Raw genomic sequence first — 17,032 nt, forward strand, 5'->3', positions numbered from 1 at the left:
CCAACCATTCAATTGAGAACAATCATAGTTATGGTAATTTCGTGAGAGTCAAAATAATTAATATTTTTTATTTTATAATATAACTAAATTGAGGGTACTGGTAAACAGTGAAGGTTTGGAGCTGATTTGATTATGGAGACTACAGAGAGTCGAGGGAACTCCTGAACGGTATGTTGCAACTACCATGTGTTTGGGCTTATTTTATTCGTAGGTATTGGCGAAGACTTTCCAAATAGATAGGTTTGACTGCCATTGTGGGATCGATAGCAAAGATCAGATATAGTTATGGGAACTCCTTTACAATTTATAACGTAACCTTGTGTTGGAGCTTATTTTATTTTAGGTGATGAGAATTCACTACTAATGGGATCTTTTATTTTTGAGGGATTAATCACCTAATGAGCCCCAGTTTCAGGTTTTGTTCGAAACTGCCTGACGACTTGTAACTGTCGAATTGTAACAACGACTGCTAGAGAGTAGGATTCGGGGCTGCTGGCTTTACGTTTCTAGAGCCTTGACAAAAGTGTAATTCTGTCCCTTTCTTTGTTTTATAAAGTCGGCTTTATTTTATTTTGTAGCATTTTACAAACAAATCCAACTTCAAACATATAAAAAAGCAAGAAAGAAATTAAAAAGATGTTAGGTGCATCGGTCTAGAAGTCGGTGTCTAGAGGATGCATCTATATTTATTTAATCACCGAGATCTAGACCGATGCATATAAACAGTTTTCTTGTTGTTTTTAGAAGTTTTTTTTTTTTTTTTTTTTTATAATGTCGGGACACCTTTTCACACACGGTCGGTTAGCCCCATGGTTAGTTATTAATTAACTTGTGTTATGAGTCCTAACACAACTGATAAACTACATATAGCTACATATATACATATTTATGAATACATATTGTAACACCCAGACCACGGCTAACAAGCATGCTCATCACACAAATGTCGACCGAGCCGGGAATCGAACCCGGGACCTCAGCTTCGGCAGTCCGGCATGGTGACCATTGCGCCATCGAGGTCGTCAATTTTTAACTTTTGTGAAAAGTTCTCGTCAATACGAATAATATAAGCCCAAACACGACGTAACTAAAACATACCGTTGAGGAGTTCTCTCGACTTTCTCACGTCTCCATCATCAGGTAAGCTCTAAACCTTCACTGTTTGATAGTATCACCAGACATACATCTGAGAATCAAGTTGTAATCCTATGCATGCCTACAATTTCTGCTAGTTGCCCTCGATTTCTCAGGATTTCCATCATCAGATCCTGACCTGATGACAATGGAAATAAACCAAGAGTATACTCTTTCACTACAAAGAAATGATTTCTCAAATCATCAATCCGTGAAACTTGATCGTTTAAATTCCCCATTATTAATGAGGAAAATATTTGATGTTTACACCTGATTTTCTCTAGATTCCCATGGTTCACATTGATGCGACTAATGCCATAGTAAATCAAAGCCTTTATCATTATACTGTGCTATATTTCGTTCGTATCCGCCGTGGGTATGGTTTCCATACTAAGGTGCCCAATGGCCTTTGAATGATTTAAAATTTTTCACAGTTTAGAGGCAATTATATTTAGGAAGTGTTTGGTATGAATTTCAACTTTAATATCTCTACGCGTTCATGTGAAAGGGTAGGTAGTAAGTTTATAATTATTAAAAAAATATTTTATGTCATGTAAGCGCAAAATAATATTTTAATATTTTATGTAACTTCAAATTTATCATTTTCGCAATTTTTCCTTTACGAGGGCTGCCTTTTAAGTTGTGTCGTTTGAAATAAGTATAGATAATCCAATAGGTTATTACCGTTTATTATTTTTTTAAGAATACTTAGCGATATTTAATGCACTTTTGCATGCATTCAAATCAGTTTTTAAATATTTATTCCATTCCAAAGTGGGGGTAGTCAAAACGGCCGATTTGTATACGTCAACAGCTTCTTCAGGTGTGCTGAAAGGTAGTCCACGAAGAATTTTCTTAATTTTGGTTAATGTATTAAAATCATTAGTGCTTAAGTTACAGCTGTAAGGTGGATGATCCAATATTACAACATTTTGGGAACTCAAAAACATCGGTGTTTGGCGGGCGGTGCGCGAACTTGCATTGTCATGGTGCAGTATCATTCGAAGTCTTGGATAGTTTTTTCTAAATTCGGTGATGACTTTTGGCAAACAAACAATGGTATACGAGTCAGCGGTAACCATGTCGCGATATTTTAGTACAATAGTGGCGACACGATCACCCTTTGCCAAAAACGAGACAACCATTTTTTTTTAAGTGCTTTGCGAGCGTACGACTTTGGTCGGTTTTGGCTCGTCTTGGAAGACCTAGACAGCTGACTGCTGCTTAGAATCCGGATCATAAGCGTATATCCAGGACTTGTTATCACTAACTATATCATAGACCTGCTTTGACTCTCCTCGGTCGAATCGCTGCAGAGTTTGACGTCACCAACTTACTAGGGCTGTTTCTTGGTCGTCGCTAAGAAAATGTGGTATCCATGGAGAGATCATCTATCTTACGCCAAGTTCTTCGTGTAGGATATTTTTGACTGTGGTCCCTGAAATGCCCACGGATGCCTCTATTTCACCATATGCTACATGTCCGTCTGCGAGGATTAGCTGCCGCACAGCCTCGATATAAACTTGCATCATGGCGGTTTTTGGACGACCTTCACGAGGCTTGTCACTGAAGCTAGAGTGCCCAGGTTGAAATTCTAAATATCAGCGTTCTGCGGTCCTAAGGAATGGTGCTACATCACTAAATACAGAATTAATCTCTTTCTAGTACTGAAGTCGCGACAATCCCCTTTTAAAGTTGTAGAAAATTATCGCACTCAAATTTTCCTTACACATTTCCATTTTTGCAACCGACCTGTCACCTTTGAATGGACGATACAATAAAACTATTCGACCTATTTAAAAACATTCTTTTGTTTTCGAATTCTAAATTCAAAAAGATTCAAATAGCATATATATATATTTTTAAAAATCGCGGGAGGTTACCAAACGACAGAACTTAAAAGGCAGCCTTACGTATCTGTACTATATAACGTTGCTTCGTGCCGAATTTCAGGATTCTGAGTTCACGGGAAGTACCTTGTAGGTTTTGATTCCCTAGCGTGTGACGGAAATTCGTCTAAGGTGTCGGTATAACTGCTGTATCTTTTGATCGCGTTAACTTAGAAGTTTGATTTTTTCACTGCCTAAAGGGACAATAGACCTAGGTATTTGGTATAAATTTCAATTTGATACCTTTATTCGTTCGTGAGAAATAAGGTAGTAAGTTTCATTTTATTAAAATATTTTTTTTTATATTATATAACTAAAAAAATGAGATTTTCGTAATTTTTCCTATATTTGCATTATATGACAATGCTTCATGCCAAATTTCAAGACTCTGAGTTTACGGGAAGTATCCTGTAGGTTTTGATTCCTTTGCGAGTGTCGAAAATTTGTTGAAAATATCGACATCATCGGCTGTATCTTTGGATTGGCTTGGCTAAGATGTTTGATATTTTCACAGCTTAAAGGGACAACAGACCTGAGCATTTCATGTGAATTTCATCTTGATACGTCCACGCGTTCTTGAGATAAAGGGTCTTGACAGACAGACAGACAGACAGACAGACAGACAGACAGACGGACAACAAAGTGATCCTATAAGGGTTCCGTTTTTTCCTTTTGAGGTACGGAACCCTAAAAATGGATACTTTGTTTCTTGCGATGCCGTGAGAAATTAGAACGTTTTACACACGTTTTAAGATTTATTATTTCTCTCATTGTATTCGAGAGTAAGAGCCTTACATTTGGCATTGAAAAAAGGCTGGATATCATTTTATTTCCATAGTTTAATGAACTGCTAAACAATTATCTGAAGTTCAGCTCCATTATCAACGTGACAATATATCGAGCACGATATCGTGTAAATACGACACCCGTTTTAATTGGTAGCTTTACATAGTCAAACCGACTATTAGATTTAATTGAAATTACTGTGTATTCTATGGAAGCTAGTAAATACTTTATGAGGTAAGTCATTGCCCCAGTATCGATCGGTTCGCCGGAATTCAAGGAAATATTACATAACAGCAGTACCTATGTAACTGAGAAATTCCATATTACCTACAGGGTTATATTATGACACTTCACATAAGAGGTAGGTATAAACATTTATTTGTAACAAATATAGAGCTACTATACCTATAGGCTGAATACCCACTCCTTTTACTAAGTCTGCATTACGCTAACAATCTGATAATAAGGCCCACAATAATTTCAAACTACCAACAAGATTTCTAAATATAAATATTCAAAAGTAGATCACAGAAATGGATACGGCACAGATGCACAGATATGGCAATTGCGAAAAGAAAGTGCAATTAGTGTTGTTCGTGAAAGTGCGTGAAACGGCCTGGTCATAGTGGTCATTATAGAGGTATATTACCGTCGAAAGCGTGTTGTAACATCTCCTCGCCGATGTCTTTGTACACCATGACTTGTGACGAAAATTCTGGGTCGCTTGGCTGCAACAAACAAATTATTTTTAGTCAGTAGGTACCTACAAGACCTGTTTTATTTCTGAAGGAAGCCCTTAATTATATTAGCATGGAATACATACCTATATTTTTTAAGATGTCAGCTACAAAGAATATAGGATCAAAGAGAAGATATTGAATTTATATTTTATACTCTTATTTATTGCAAAGACCAGAAAGTCGGCCGTGGTTTAATCTAGAAGACACTCTGATACCAATTTATAAGCCTATTCAAGAAAGGTCTCATTTAGATTCCATTGCGAGAAAGACAAGATTATAAAAAGATACAATAGACCTATTCCAGAATGGCATTCAGACATACACAAGATTAGACCTCATCATATTGGCATGACCAAAATATATACCCATAGCTAAATAAGTAACATTAGAATTTGCATTTATAGTCAGGTAAATCCTAAACCAAATTACGGTTAGGCACAGTAAGATTAGGCTAACTAAATAAACTAAATTATCGTAGTCACATCTGTGCCGACGGCTCGAGTCTCGCAGACGCATACATTTGTATGAATTATACGAATTAAACACATCCCCGACTCTACTTAAATTGCAAATTGTGTTAATGCTTTTTGCCGTTTTATAACTAACTTTATTAAGACTTAGTATTAACTCAATTCGGAAAAGAGTATGACGTTAGTAAGCCTGAGTTGTTGGTCAAAGTTGGACGCATCAATGAATATCAGAAATGCTTAGTGAGACCCTCTGATGTGACATTCGAATAGACTTTTCTTTAACTATGAGCTGTTGGGTCTAAATTAGTTTTGTATTGTACCCTGATCTTCAAAGCTACTCAATTGCCCAGGCTACATTTTAATCTTAACCACAATAAGCAACTATAATTGACCCATATTTATATTACAGGCATAATAAGCCTACGATTATCGCCCAAATCACTCTCATTGGCAATCGACCACGTGTCGCCATGTAACGCGACCACAGACCAAAGCAAAGCGTCGAATGGTCGCAAATTAATCATTAAGGTGCAATCTCCGTGCGATCAAATGAATGCGGTTGATGCGGTCCGGTGCTATTTGCTAACGATTTTAATACTTTGGATGTGTAAACTGGTATATAGATTATTCTTTGATTCGATTTGTTCAAAATGTATTAAGTACATATGACATTTCACGTGAATCGGTCTAGTTTGTTATCTTATCGAATAAAAATCCATAATTCTGAGAGAGGCTGGCCTCACACACTTCGAACACGATTTTCTGCGCGGTATTACTAAAATAATAAAAAGATTGTAGAAAAAGCTTTTTTTTAAATAGCCACAAAATAGGCGTCTTTAGAAAAATACAGGTCCCTAAGAAACCAAAGCTTAGTACTAGTATTACGTTTATAAAGTAAAAATATCTAAGATTAAAGCACTTTACCATTATTACTTTAATAGTCATCATCATGATAATATCGATCAAATTGTTATAAACGGCCAGTAACGTGCTTGTTCGCCACTATTACTACACGCTTGCCGTTGGAAGGCCGCCATATTGGAAATAGGTTATATTGTTATCGGATTACCACTGAATGGCTTGCAGGATTTTGGCTCTAGATTTAATTTATTGATTTTAGTTTCAATTATGATTTGGGAATCAATAATGGAACATTTAAGGATGAGTTTCTAAGATTATTTGCAATAACGAGAGCAGATAATAGTCGTTGATTAAATAGGGAGACTTTATTCTATTCCCTAAACCAGACCTAATGAAAGATTTCATGCCTTTGAAAACCGATTTAACTCAAAACATTTATAGACACAGTTTTCAACTACCTACCAACCTTCAACTATTTACTATGCAATACGTTAGTACATAAATAGTCATGCAAAACGTATATCTCGGACTAAGATTAACTGTGGTATCTCGTCTCCGGTGCAAGGAAACCCGAGCCACGGGGCGGCAATCTACTTACTATTGATCCAACGCGATTGGTTCGCCGCCCTCTCTATACCAACATGGTTCTATGTAAATGTTTAATTTTATATCGATTTGAAAGTATGTTTAGATGTTTTTGTGTGATTTGTTTGCCATTTTTCTGCGGTTTGTCAAGTACAAATTAGTGTTTTATAGGTGTAACTTGTTATGAAGAATAACATTTGCTGTTTTCATGGTGCTGGTTCAATCAAGTATTCCAACAGTATTTACGTTTTGTGACCAGTATGAAAGGCAAAGTTACGTGATTTGGTTCGCCGCCCTCTCTATACCAACATGGCTCTATGTAAATGTTTAATGTTATATCGATTTGAAAGTATGTTTAGATGTTTTCCTGTGATTTGTTTGCTATTTCCCCGCGGTTTGTTTGTGTGTACTTATTATGAAGAATAGCATTCGTTGTTTTGTATGTCGCTAATTCAATCACAACTTGAATGTAATAGTAACACAGTAATGCAATAGGACTTACGTTGTGTGACCAGTATGAAAAGTCAAAATTGAAGCTTTTTGCGCCATCCTTGCTACCAGGAGGTGCCTTCGGGTTTGTTATCACTGAAACAAAAGAAAAACGTTTTTAGATATAACTTGCATTGAGGTTTACTAAAGTGAGAACCTCAAAGGAGGTTCTCCAGTTATTTAATGCAGAAATAAGAAATTGTTCTGGAAAATCTATCGAATTATGATATCATTTCTCCTATTTTCAATTTAGAAAATATTATAAGTGAACAATAAATGTCGAAATTAACTGCTCGTCGCACAATCTTTGTATCTGACATGCAAAGGCACAATATGTCAGAAACAAGATTGATAGAGGCAATTATCGCGTCATGTCGCAATCATCGACCACTAAGCAAGATTTAATTGCACTGCGTAATTATCACGTCTGGCAGTGAAGATCATTAATCCTTCAATCCCAATCTTATTACCAGTCAAAGGTCCATCAAAGTTCTATTCATTTATAAGGACCGCAACACAAGACTTAGTCTCCAAATCACTTCTTCGAGTACATTTCTCACAAAGGCAAGTAGCCAACGCACCTAGCCCCGAAGCTCATTAATCCTTCAATCTTGTCTCATTACGAATCTAAGGTCCATCAGTCTATTCATTTCAATTTGTATAACCACTAGACAAGACTCTCAGTCTAGTAGGTACCTCGTCTAGCACATTTCTCACAAATGCGAGTAACCGATGCACCTAGTATGGAAGCTCATTAATCCATCCATCGTAATCTCATTACCAGTCAAAGGTCCATCGAAATTCTATTCATTTATTAGAACTAAAGACCACTAGACAAGACTCTCAGTCTTCTAAATACTTGGTCTAATACATTTCCCACAGCCGACGCACCTAGCATTGATATGATACATCGTCGTTATTCTGCATGTCTCTGTCTCATTACGAATCTAAGGTCCATCGAATTTCTATTCATTCCTAATTCCAAAATGACTAAAGACCACTAGAGAAGGCTCAGTAACCTAGGTACTGCACAGTTGATACAAATGGGAGTAGCCGAAGCTCATTATTGCATCCTAGTCTCATTACCAGTCAAAAATCCATCAAAGTTCTATTCATTTCTATATAGTTCCATAAGGACTAAAGACAACTAGACAAGTCTCAGTCTCCTAGGTACCTCGTCTAGTACATTTCGCAACACGAGAAGCCTCGGCGTCGCGACGTATCGACCGCCGACGTCGCCATGCTCGCATTCAGTAAGGCCTGGTGCAGACACGCGAACAAGTAGCGCTTTGTGCTCAATGCGTCTCTCTGTGCGAGGATTGCTTTGAGTAGAGGTTTAATTGTTGTTGGTTAATGTATATGGTTGTGTTGATTATGGGTGTTAATTGAAAGAATTTTAGAATCTTTGGTTAATTACAACTTATGTGTCGATATCTTAATAGAAATCTCCTGACAGTAAATAAATCCATCAATAAATATCATTCTTAAAGCTTTAAATAACTTATAGTGGTCTTACTACAAAAACTTTAAACCCTGTTTTACAGTTGTCTAATAAAATTTTGGCTGCAAAATGAACCATATGTCAACGTCATAATTTGACATTTTTTTAGACAAGGCATAAACTTGTGGTAAGACGGTTACCGTCTTACCACAAAAACTTTTAAACGTCAGTTTAAGACTTGTCTAAAAAAATGTCAAATTATGACGTTGACATATGGTTCATTTTGGAGCCACATTTTTTTTAGACAAGTGTAAAACAGTGGTTAAAGTTTTTGTAGTAAGGCCATAAGTGTTTAACTAGACCATGCTTTGGCAAATATTATACAAAGGTACCTACCTATTTCAATCAAAAAACAAAAAATATGTAAATTAATTAAAGCCAGTCAAGTTTTTAAATCTAAGTTATCATTATAACTTACTAGCCGTTTTCCCGCGGTTTCACCCGCGTCCCGTGGGAGCTACTGCCCGCACCGGGATAAAATATAGGCTATGTCACGCGCACATAATATTGCTTTCTAATGGTGAAAGAATATTTAAAATCGGTCCAGTAGTTTTTGAGTTTATCCATTACAACCAAACAAACAAACAAACAAACAAAGTTTTCCTCTTTATAATATTAGTATAGAAGTATAGATAATATTACCTAAGAACAATATTCATCTCAACAAGAAGAGTAACTTAACCTCAAGCTCCAACTTACATAATGGTTCAGAACTGTCTGAACGGTTAAATTCTAAAGCGCTACTTAAACTTGCTATACCCCCTATCTATTCACTTAGTCCTAACTTAGGATCACTTAAGACTTGGCTTGAATTGAGCTGAGTTAGACAAGTTAAAGGCAATTGGAGCCAACGAGGCTAGACAGACAATTGATCCAGCTAGACATACTAAATTCAGTTATTAGGGAAACTTCTATTAAACGTCGTCTTCTAACATCACTAACTTCAAGAACTGAACATGACATCTGTATATATTTATTACTTTAGTATATGGTCTCCGACAAATACATCCATTTCCCAATAACAATTATCCTTAGTACCAGCCACGTGAGCAGATAAACCAAAGCCATAAACCCCGTCGCCATAGAACCTAATTTAATAAACTTCCCCTAGCATCATAAACCCCGATCCTACATCAAATAACGTATGACTCAAGCGCGCTTCAAACTCGCTCTTGTGCACCGAGCTTATATGAGTCACAGTTGCAATGTTTGTGTTAGATGCCAAAATTCATAGCCAACAATATGCAAGGAACTAACGTCTAGTTCTCGGTGTGTGGTAATAACGTAACATTATGGAAAAATCTATGTGTGGTAAAATTTATAAGCGTTGATTTATCATTGATCAGCTTAAATCTATCTAGGCAATACATATGGTGGTTTGACATATTTTCTATACAAAAGTTGTCAAAGTGTTAAACATATTCTAGAGATAAAATTTATCTGGCGATTGAAAAATCGGTAATTAAAATTACAATAAAAAATTCAAAAACGACCAGAGCATTATCATCGATCCTAAATTTAATAACGTATGATTCAAGCGCGCTTCAACATACCTCTTGTGCACCGAGCTTATGTGAGTCACAGCTGCAGCGCGGTAAAGGCGACATGTATTCTGTGCCAAAATTTACAGCCTGGTTGAAACAATCTGCCAGGAACAGGCGACGTTCTCAGTCTTGTATAATAAAGTGGAATATTCTAAGAGCAATATGTATGTGGTAAAATGTATTAAGGAGCGACTGCTAAGTAAAACCTAACTGTATTATATTGGGCGATGATGTTGCAGTTATCAACTAAAACTAAACTGGCAGGCAAACTAAAAGAGAGATATCGAATCCTGCAGTCAAACCAACTTTAGACAGCAACCAAAAATGTTTGTAGTTTGTGTTCAATAAAAACAATTGTGACTCCACCGCGCTGCAAACTTGTCTTTGTGTTCTCTGCCTTAAAAAATAGCATGAGTCACGCAGTTGCATCGTTGCAACCAGACAAATCGTGTGCCAGGAAATAGTTCCAGTCTTAATGTCTCGCCAGAGAAAACAATCTCATAGAGAGCTGTGCTTTTACTTGCTTCTATATCAGACGTATTTGTGAGGATATCATTTTGAATTCATATTTATAACAGGACTTTTATATCGATGATAGTATTTTTCGTAACAATTTTATCCGCTGAAAATGTTTATTCTGTTCATTCGAACGGTCTGGACAACAAACCCATTTATTTTCAAATTGTATCCGGACAAGTCAGACAAACGTTACATATATGTAGATAAAAAGTTCTCTCTTTAGAAGTGCAGCTTTCGTCTAACACAATGTTTGATTCCAATCTCAAACAGCGCAGAATCAAACGCGCTGCAAGCTCGCTGTTTTATACCCAGCCTTATTTTATGAATCACAACTGCACCGCTGCACCAAGATAGATATTGTCTGAGCATATACTTGTTTTACTATCCACAGGGGTGAGCAATCACACTGAAAGCAATGTCATTATTATTTATTCTGTGTTTTATGACGCTCTTTTGTAGAAAGGAAATAGTTATCTCGTTTCGTTTGTCGGATGAGTCAAGCGCGCTGTAAATTTCGCAGTTCTGTTCAAAGGTTTATTTGAATCAAACGATTTATGGTGACTCATCGTTTAGATGTCGTTGCATCGATGCAATATGAGTACTTGTAACTGGGGTTATTTGCTTCCTGTTTGTAACAGCTAAAGTTTCGGATAGATGTTGGTGAATAGAACTTAAACTTGTACACATTGTTTTATACCCTAAGATGGTTGTCAATGAAGAGAACAATGGAAACTTTTGTCATGGAAACCAAGGTATTTAATAAAATCGCCGCTTCAAAGCTCCCTGTTTCTTATATGTTCCCTACATATCATATTTTAAAATGGTTCCATAGTTTTCAATTTGAAGATTGTTCGCTGATCTACTTTATAAGTAAACCGCTTTAGTCCAGAACCCAGCAAAGCAAAGCTTCAACAAAACACAGAAGCATTATAACACTGTGATACAAGGGTACAGCGGCCATGTTGGAGCGAGAGGCTTCCGCCATCGGAAGCCGCCCGCATCGAACGTTGCAAGGTCGCTCCGACAAGCGATAGATTGTCACACAACTTGTATGTATTGATGTTGAGAGAGAATTGTAGCATTCACTTTTGTTAACTTAGAAGGTATGTTGGTTTGACCTATTTAATGTTAGATTTGAAGATATACTCTTTTTGTTGTCTGAGTTTGGTTTCTCTTCTTTGATCACATAAAAGATCTCTGTTTGACAGAAACTCTGAGTACAACTTAAAGAATCTCGTCTAAGGTTATTTTATTTATTAAAATTACACAACTTTAAGTAACTAGGAAAGGTTTCCAAAAACCTCATGATTAAAAAAGTAATTAAACTCGATTTTCAAAAAACCTTGATAAACGATACTGTTAAGGAAACTGAAATCCAAACAAGAAATAGTAAACAAAAACCCAAGAAAAAAAATAAACAGTTGAAGTGTTAAATAAATAAACCCAAAGAGTAAGTCAGTGAACTGTAGAAAAACATGGGTGTCATGAACTTCGCATAACGGCCAGTAATATTGTTGTACCATTTTATTTTACGACTACGAGGTCTGCAACCCAACAATCGCCACGTTTCATTGCGATCGCTCCGATGAAAAATGGCTGTAAAAGTGAATGAGCCAGCAATAACCTAGGGTCAAAGGACCAAATCAATGAACTGAAATATTGCTCTGATTGAGCTCCCCTGATACGGAAAATTCGGAAACCTTTAACCGCTTTTCCAGTATTCCTAGCTCCAATAAAGTATTCAGTTCCCAAGCCCTATTAAATATTAAAACGAAATACTGAAAAGCTTTTGTTCTGGCCATCAAAAAAGATTTATTTCACAAATGATCGCTCGTTCCCGAGAAGTTGAGATGAAACGTAATTAAAGGTGACTAATTGCTTTGATGCTTCAACAGCATTTAGGGCGAATTTTACGTCATTTCCTTGAGAGAAAATTGCGCCATTAAATTTTTCTGGCCTGAAGTTGGACTTTGTTGAAGGTTGATTAGACTTTGGGCTAATGGAATTTGTTAGGTAGGTTACAGAAGTACCCGTACTATCTAAATGTATGCTGTATATTTTGTTATTCTGACTCTTTGTGTTTCCTCGGATAGGTACATTAATGATAGTAATGTTTTTCAATTCTGAGTATTACGATTACTGTTTTTCTGTTTTGGTGGTAACTTGTAATGTTTCTGGCTACAAATATTGTAAAGAGACTTTTTATACCGAACCATTTATTCCCCTTTCAGTCATGATTTTTGTTGTATCTTGCATATACTCATGTATTTCATTTTCAAGAACATTTTTTCTTGCAAATGATTAGTACAAACAAGAAGAACATATTGTTTCACGATACATAACTTGAGACCTTGATCAATATTCAACCTAAATGTTCATTTCAGCATAAATTCTAGCCAAGAACAGGGTTGCGTGCAGCTGCGTGCTTAACATAATATGCTGTGCCGTAAGCGATATGTATGTAGGCAACCATGTTAGAATTGAAAAAAATAGGATATTCGTGGGTCAATTTTCCGTTCTATATTAGGAGTCAGTAGTGTGTATGAGTACAGAGATAAATTCTTTATGTAAATCACAATAGCCTAACCCCTAATGATCCTATCTCTTAGAATATTACAGAGAAGAATTTGTTTCTTTGCATTGAATGCGCTCCTGGCTATATTTTATCCGAACACAGGAAGGAGTTTTCCTGGGACCCGTCAAAACAGCTGGTTTGAAAAATCTTAACAAACGAGAGAAAAAAAAACCTGCAAAATCAATAAAATATACCATTTAAAGAGAACGCTTAAAAACAAGCCCTAGCTTAAAAAAACCTAACAACACTCAGCATGACAAAGTTCCACGTCCACAGCACTTTACAAACTGAAACCGCATCACCGCAGATGAGGGCACAATATATAGTTAGCAATTTTAACGAGCGCAGCCGCAGCCACGCTCCGGACATAACTCGTAGAAAACGGTAACTTAATAAAACTTTATGTGACATTATGGTTTTATTTGCGTACGTGTGCCGAACACGTACTCTATAAAATAATGAGCCATCAAATCTGCGGTGGTGTTCTTTTATTTCTAACGGTGAAATAGGAAATTTTATTTAGCGGATATAGTCATTTTTTTTTTGTTTTCAGATGAACAACCATTTTTTTTATAAACTTAAATAGTCATCGATATAGAAGTACAACACAGTAAATGAAACGAGACTTACATTAAAAAAAAACTTCATCGATTCGTTTCAACGAATCCCTTTCTCAAGAACCAAAACTCTAATTTCAAATATTGATTCCAATCAAATCCTAACAGAAGTAAATGTAATGAAACCAAACGAATCATTTGAAGGGAGGAAGCAGAATTGCGGTGAATTTACGAGAACCATCGAGAGACCCATGGACAAGGTTTATTGACCATTTGAGGGTTTATAGGCCATTGAAACGCATGGGAACGGAACTCGGCCCGTAGGTGCGGAACGATTTCCAGATTTTGAACACCTGGCCCCGAATTCGGCAAGGGTTGGAAATGAGTCAAACTCACGAGGGCAATTTTTTGCAGAATTGGTGTGAGTCATGTTTGGGCTCAATATCTGGAATTGTGTGGTTTCGTTCCTTCGAATTTTTCATTAATCATGCGAATATTTAAATAGAAAATGATAAAGGTCACATCCATGGCAAGTTGGCGGAATCATTACACTAGTTCATTTTCTTCACTTTCTTCTCTTGGATTCAGTAATATATATATATTTTTTTATTATATTTATATATACATAAATATATTTATTTTTATTTTCTTGCACTTATGCTCAAACTGTGTTGCACCTACCACTTCTGTTTCACCACCACCCTAAGGTAGACTGGCAGAGAACGCCTAAGGCGTTAAGTCCGCCGTTGTACAATGTGCATAAAGTATTTTAAATAAATAAATAAATAAATAAAGGTGATATAGCAAAACCATAACTTAACGCTATCTTTGATATAGCAGAAGTAGATGGGTGCGAAAGCTTTTACAATGTTCATGCTAATGCATATTAATGGTATTCCAAGCTTTATGCTCAGTGACGCATGTGGTGACGTCATGTTTGGCCCTATACGAGCCGACGCCATCGCTAACACCCCATGTTGTGGAGACGTGACAATGAACTTGAAACTAACTGATAATGTGGGCGCACTGCATTTTCATACACGTCATGACAATCTTTTATAACGTCTGTTATTTATCAGGAATGGCGTGTTATCAAATTAAAGAAGATTCCTTGCTTATTGATGAAGTCAGTCTCGAATAACTAGCGACATATTTCGAATAGCGTACACTCTAAACACAAACATCGAAATACCAAAACACTCAATACACATCTCAGCAGTTTTTAAACCATTACCGAAAGGGAAACGTTAATATTTCATGTACGTTACGTTCTAGTTTAGCACTAACGAGGTTGGGCTCGTTAGGAGCACAGAAATGGGAGCTACCTCGACTGTGACGGCGTTCGGAGGCGCCGAGCTGTTAATAGACGTAATTGGTACCAAACTACAGTCCGTTCACACCTAGGATAAACATCAGGGTAGAAACGTGAAGGAATTAAGAATGGTTTCGAATTTGTAGGCTAAAATAAGGAGGAGGTAGTAGAGAAAGTATCTCTTACTACGTTTTGCTTGTGAATAACGAATCAAATGAAAGAAACGCAAAATAACATGGCTAACTTCGACATATTCTCCATTTAAGTAATTATGAGAATCACAATCGTATTATGTACATATCATCCTTTGTTCGAGACGCTTCATCATAATGAAGTACCATGATCTTATTCCCTCTCAAGGATGTATCGACGTTCATTTAAAAGATCACAATACGAATTTATAACTTTCTAACACTTGTTAGAAGTGCACAGAAAATTGAATAAAACAACAACAAACCACTGTGTATACCTTATTTGTTCTCATTGTTTAATGTAACAAGTAACAAAGGCAATGTTTATGTAAAGGCGCTGTTTAACTAACAATGAATATTTGAATAAACTAAGTTTTCAGACTAACAAAATTGGCTTACACTGTAAGTAATTTATGAGGAGCGGAAAATTCTTTGTAGCAGCGGGTCAAAGTAAAATGACCTTTAGGATCTAAATTCCAAAGTCGTATATCCAATGAACAGAACATATTAAATTGTGTAAGGCCAGGGTAATAAATTTAAAAGTTGCTACAGTTCAAGTACGGAGCACTTCACATGAGCGCGAGGCTTTCCCTCGAGATGTTTCTATAGAGCCCTCGAAAATTACAATTATATTTTTAGAATAAATTCTGTTGAGAGGTTGTTACTTATTCAGAGATGAAATGTTAGGAAAGCCGCAGTATGTTCACTTCAACAAATATGTGGTTGGAAGAATTTAAGGTCGGTTTGACCCAAATATTTTGCGTTAGAGTATTTTCGACAAGGCTAGGCTGAGTTTGTCTGCCAGAATAATAATTGTTGTTTTATCCTAGGTTGGTATTAACAATTTTTGAAGTGAGATTAGTAATATTAGCTGGTACTGTTGACTTAACAGGCCTATTAGTAAACAGCTCCATTGATTTCTGCTGACATTCCTCCCTTATAAGGTTTCGTTCGCGACCTTCTAAGTCCAGTACCTCACCTCACGCACGCACCGTACTGCGCATTTTAAAAGACCGAATTGTACCCAATACTTCATATATATATATTTCTTAAGAATAAAATATATCGCTGAAAGAGTTTTATCAAATTAGATGGCATTGAATTTGATCGAAATTTATAAGAGCGTTATTTTATTTCACAGACGTAGATGGAGCGCAGAAAATTCATTTTAACGGCACATTATGCGTTAAAATTTAATGAAGCTCATTTATATTTTCAATGTAACTCTAATATTGCAATGTTATTACCAGCCATTTAACACTTAAATGGGTTTACCTTCACAATTAATTTTCAGAGATTTCAACTTATATTTGAAGAAAGTACTTCGTAATTACCTTTTGCGTCTATTGAAACTAAAATTCAAATTCACTCTTTAATTATAATCCCAAGATTTTTACTTCTAACAGAAGATATTTCCCTCGGTTCTCTTAAATGGTTATCAATTTTCACTAGGTATATTTCCTCAGCTCTTATTCTTCACTTTATAGGTAACTAAGGGCGGGGTTTTACTGCAATGTAAAAGTCAATCTTCGTTATCAAGGGCTGCGTGACCAGTGGCTAATTTAAAAGCCTTCCAAGGTGACTTGGCAAATAAAACCTCTGAAGGTTTCAAGTGTTGACTTTAAGATATTAAGGAGCTCAGTGGTTTTCTTTGAACTAATCTATTTGATTGATAACATAAAAGTATGTGCTTAGATCTATGAACCTGGTTTTGTTAACGAGATTAAATCTTGACCTCTGCCGACTAATAAGTATGGAAACCCATAAGTTTCGCCTTTATCAATATCTCAACGAGTTTATCAATTCAACATGAAACCCTAATCATCATAAATTCAACAGTGTGATGACGCTTACAATATTTGAATAATAACTTGGATAT

General features: G+C 36.2%; 1 protein-coding gene across 3 annotated transcripts in view; it reads right to left on the reverse strand.

The window, feature by feature from the left end:
- Nucleotides 1-17,032, reverse strand: part of LOC124638807 (kinesin-like protein unc-104) — a 104,331-nt gene that overhangs the window by 36,771 nt on the left and 50,528 nt on the right. For all 3 annotated transcript variants that reach the window (XM_047175916.1, XM_047175914.1, XM_047175915.1), the window contains exons 4-5: nt 6,968-7,050; nt 4,459-4,537 (exon numbers count right to left, since the gene is read on the reverse strand). In XM_047175916.1, the coding sequence (XP_047031872.1) occupies nt 4,459-4,537; nt 6,968-7,050 (162 nt within the window). The remainder of the gene's footprint in view (nt 1-4,458; nt 4,538-6,967; nt 7,051-17,032) is intronic.

The sequence above is a fragment of the Helicoverpa zea genome, chromosome 18, assembly GCF_022581195.2.
Source record: "Helicoverpa zea isolate HzStark_Cry1AcR chromosome 18, ilHelZeax1.1, whole genome shotgun sequence".
Taxonomy (NCBI): Eukaryota; Metazoa; Arthropoda; class Insecta; order Lepidoptera; family Noctuidae; genus Helicoverpa; species Helicoverpa zea.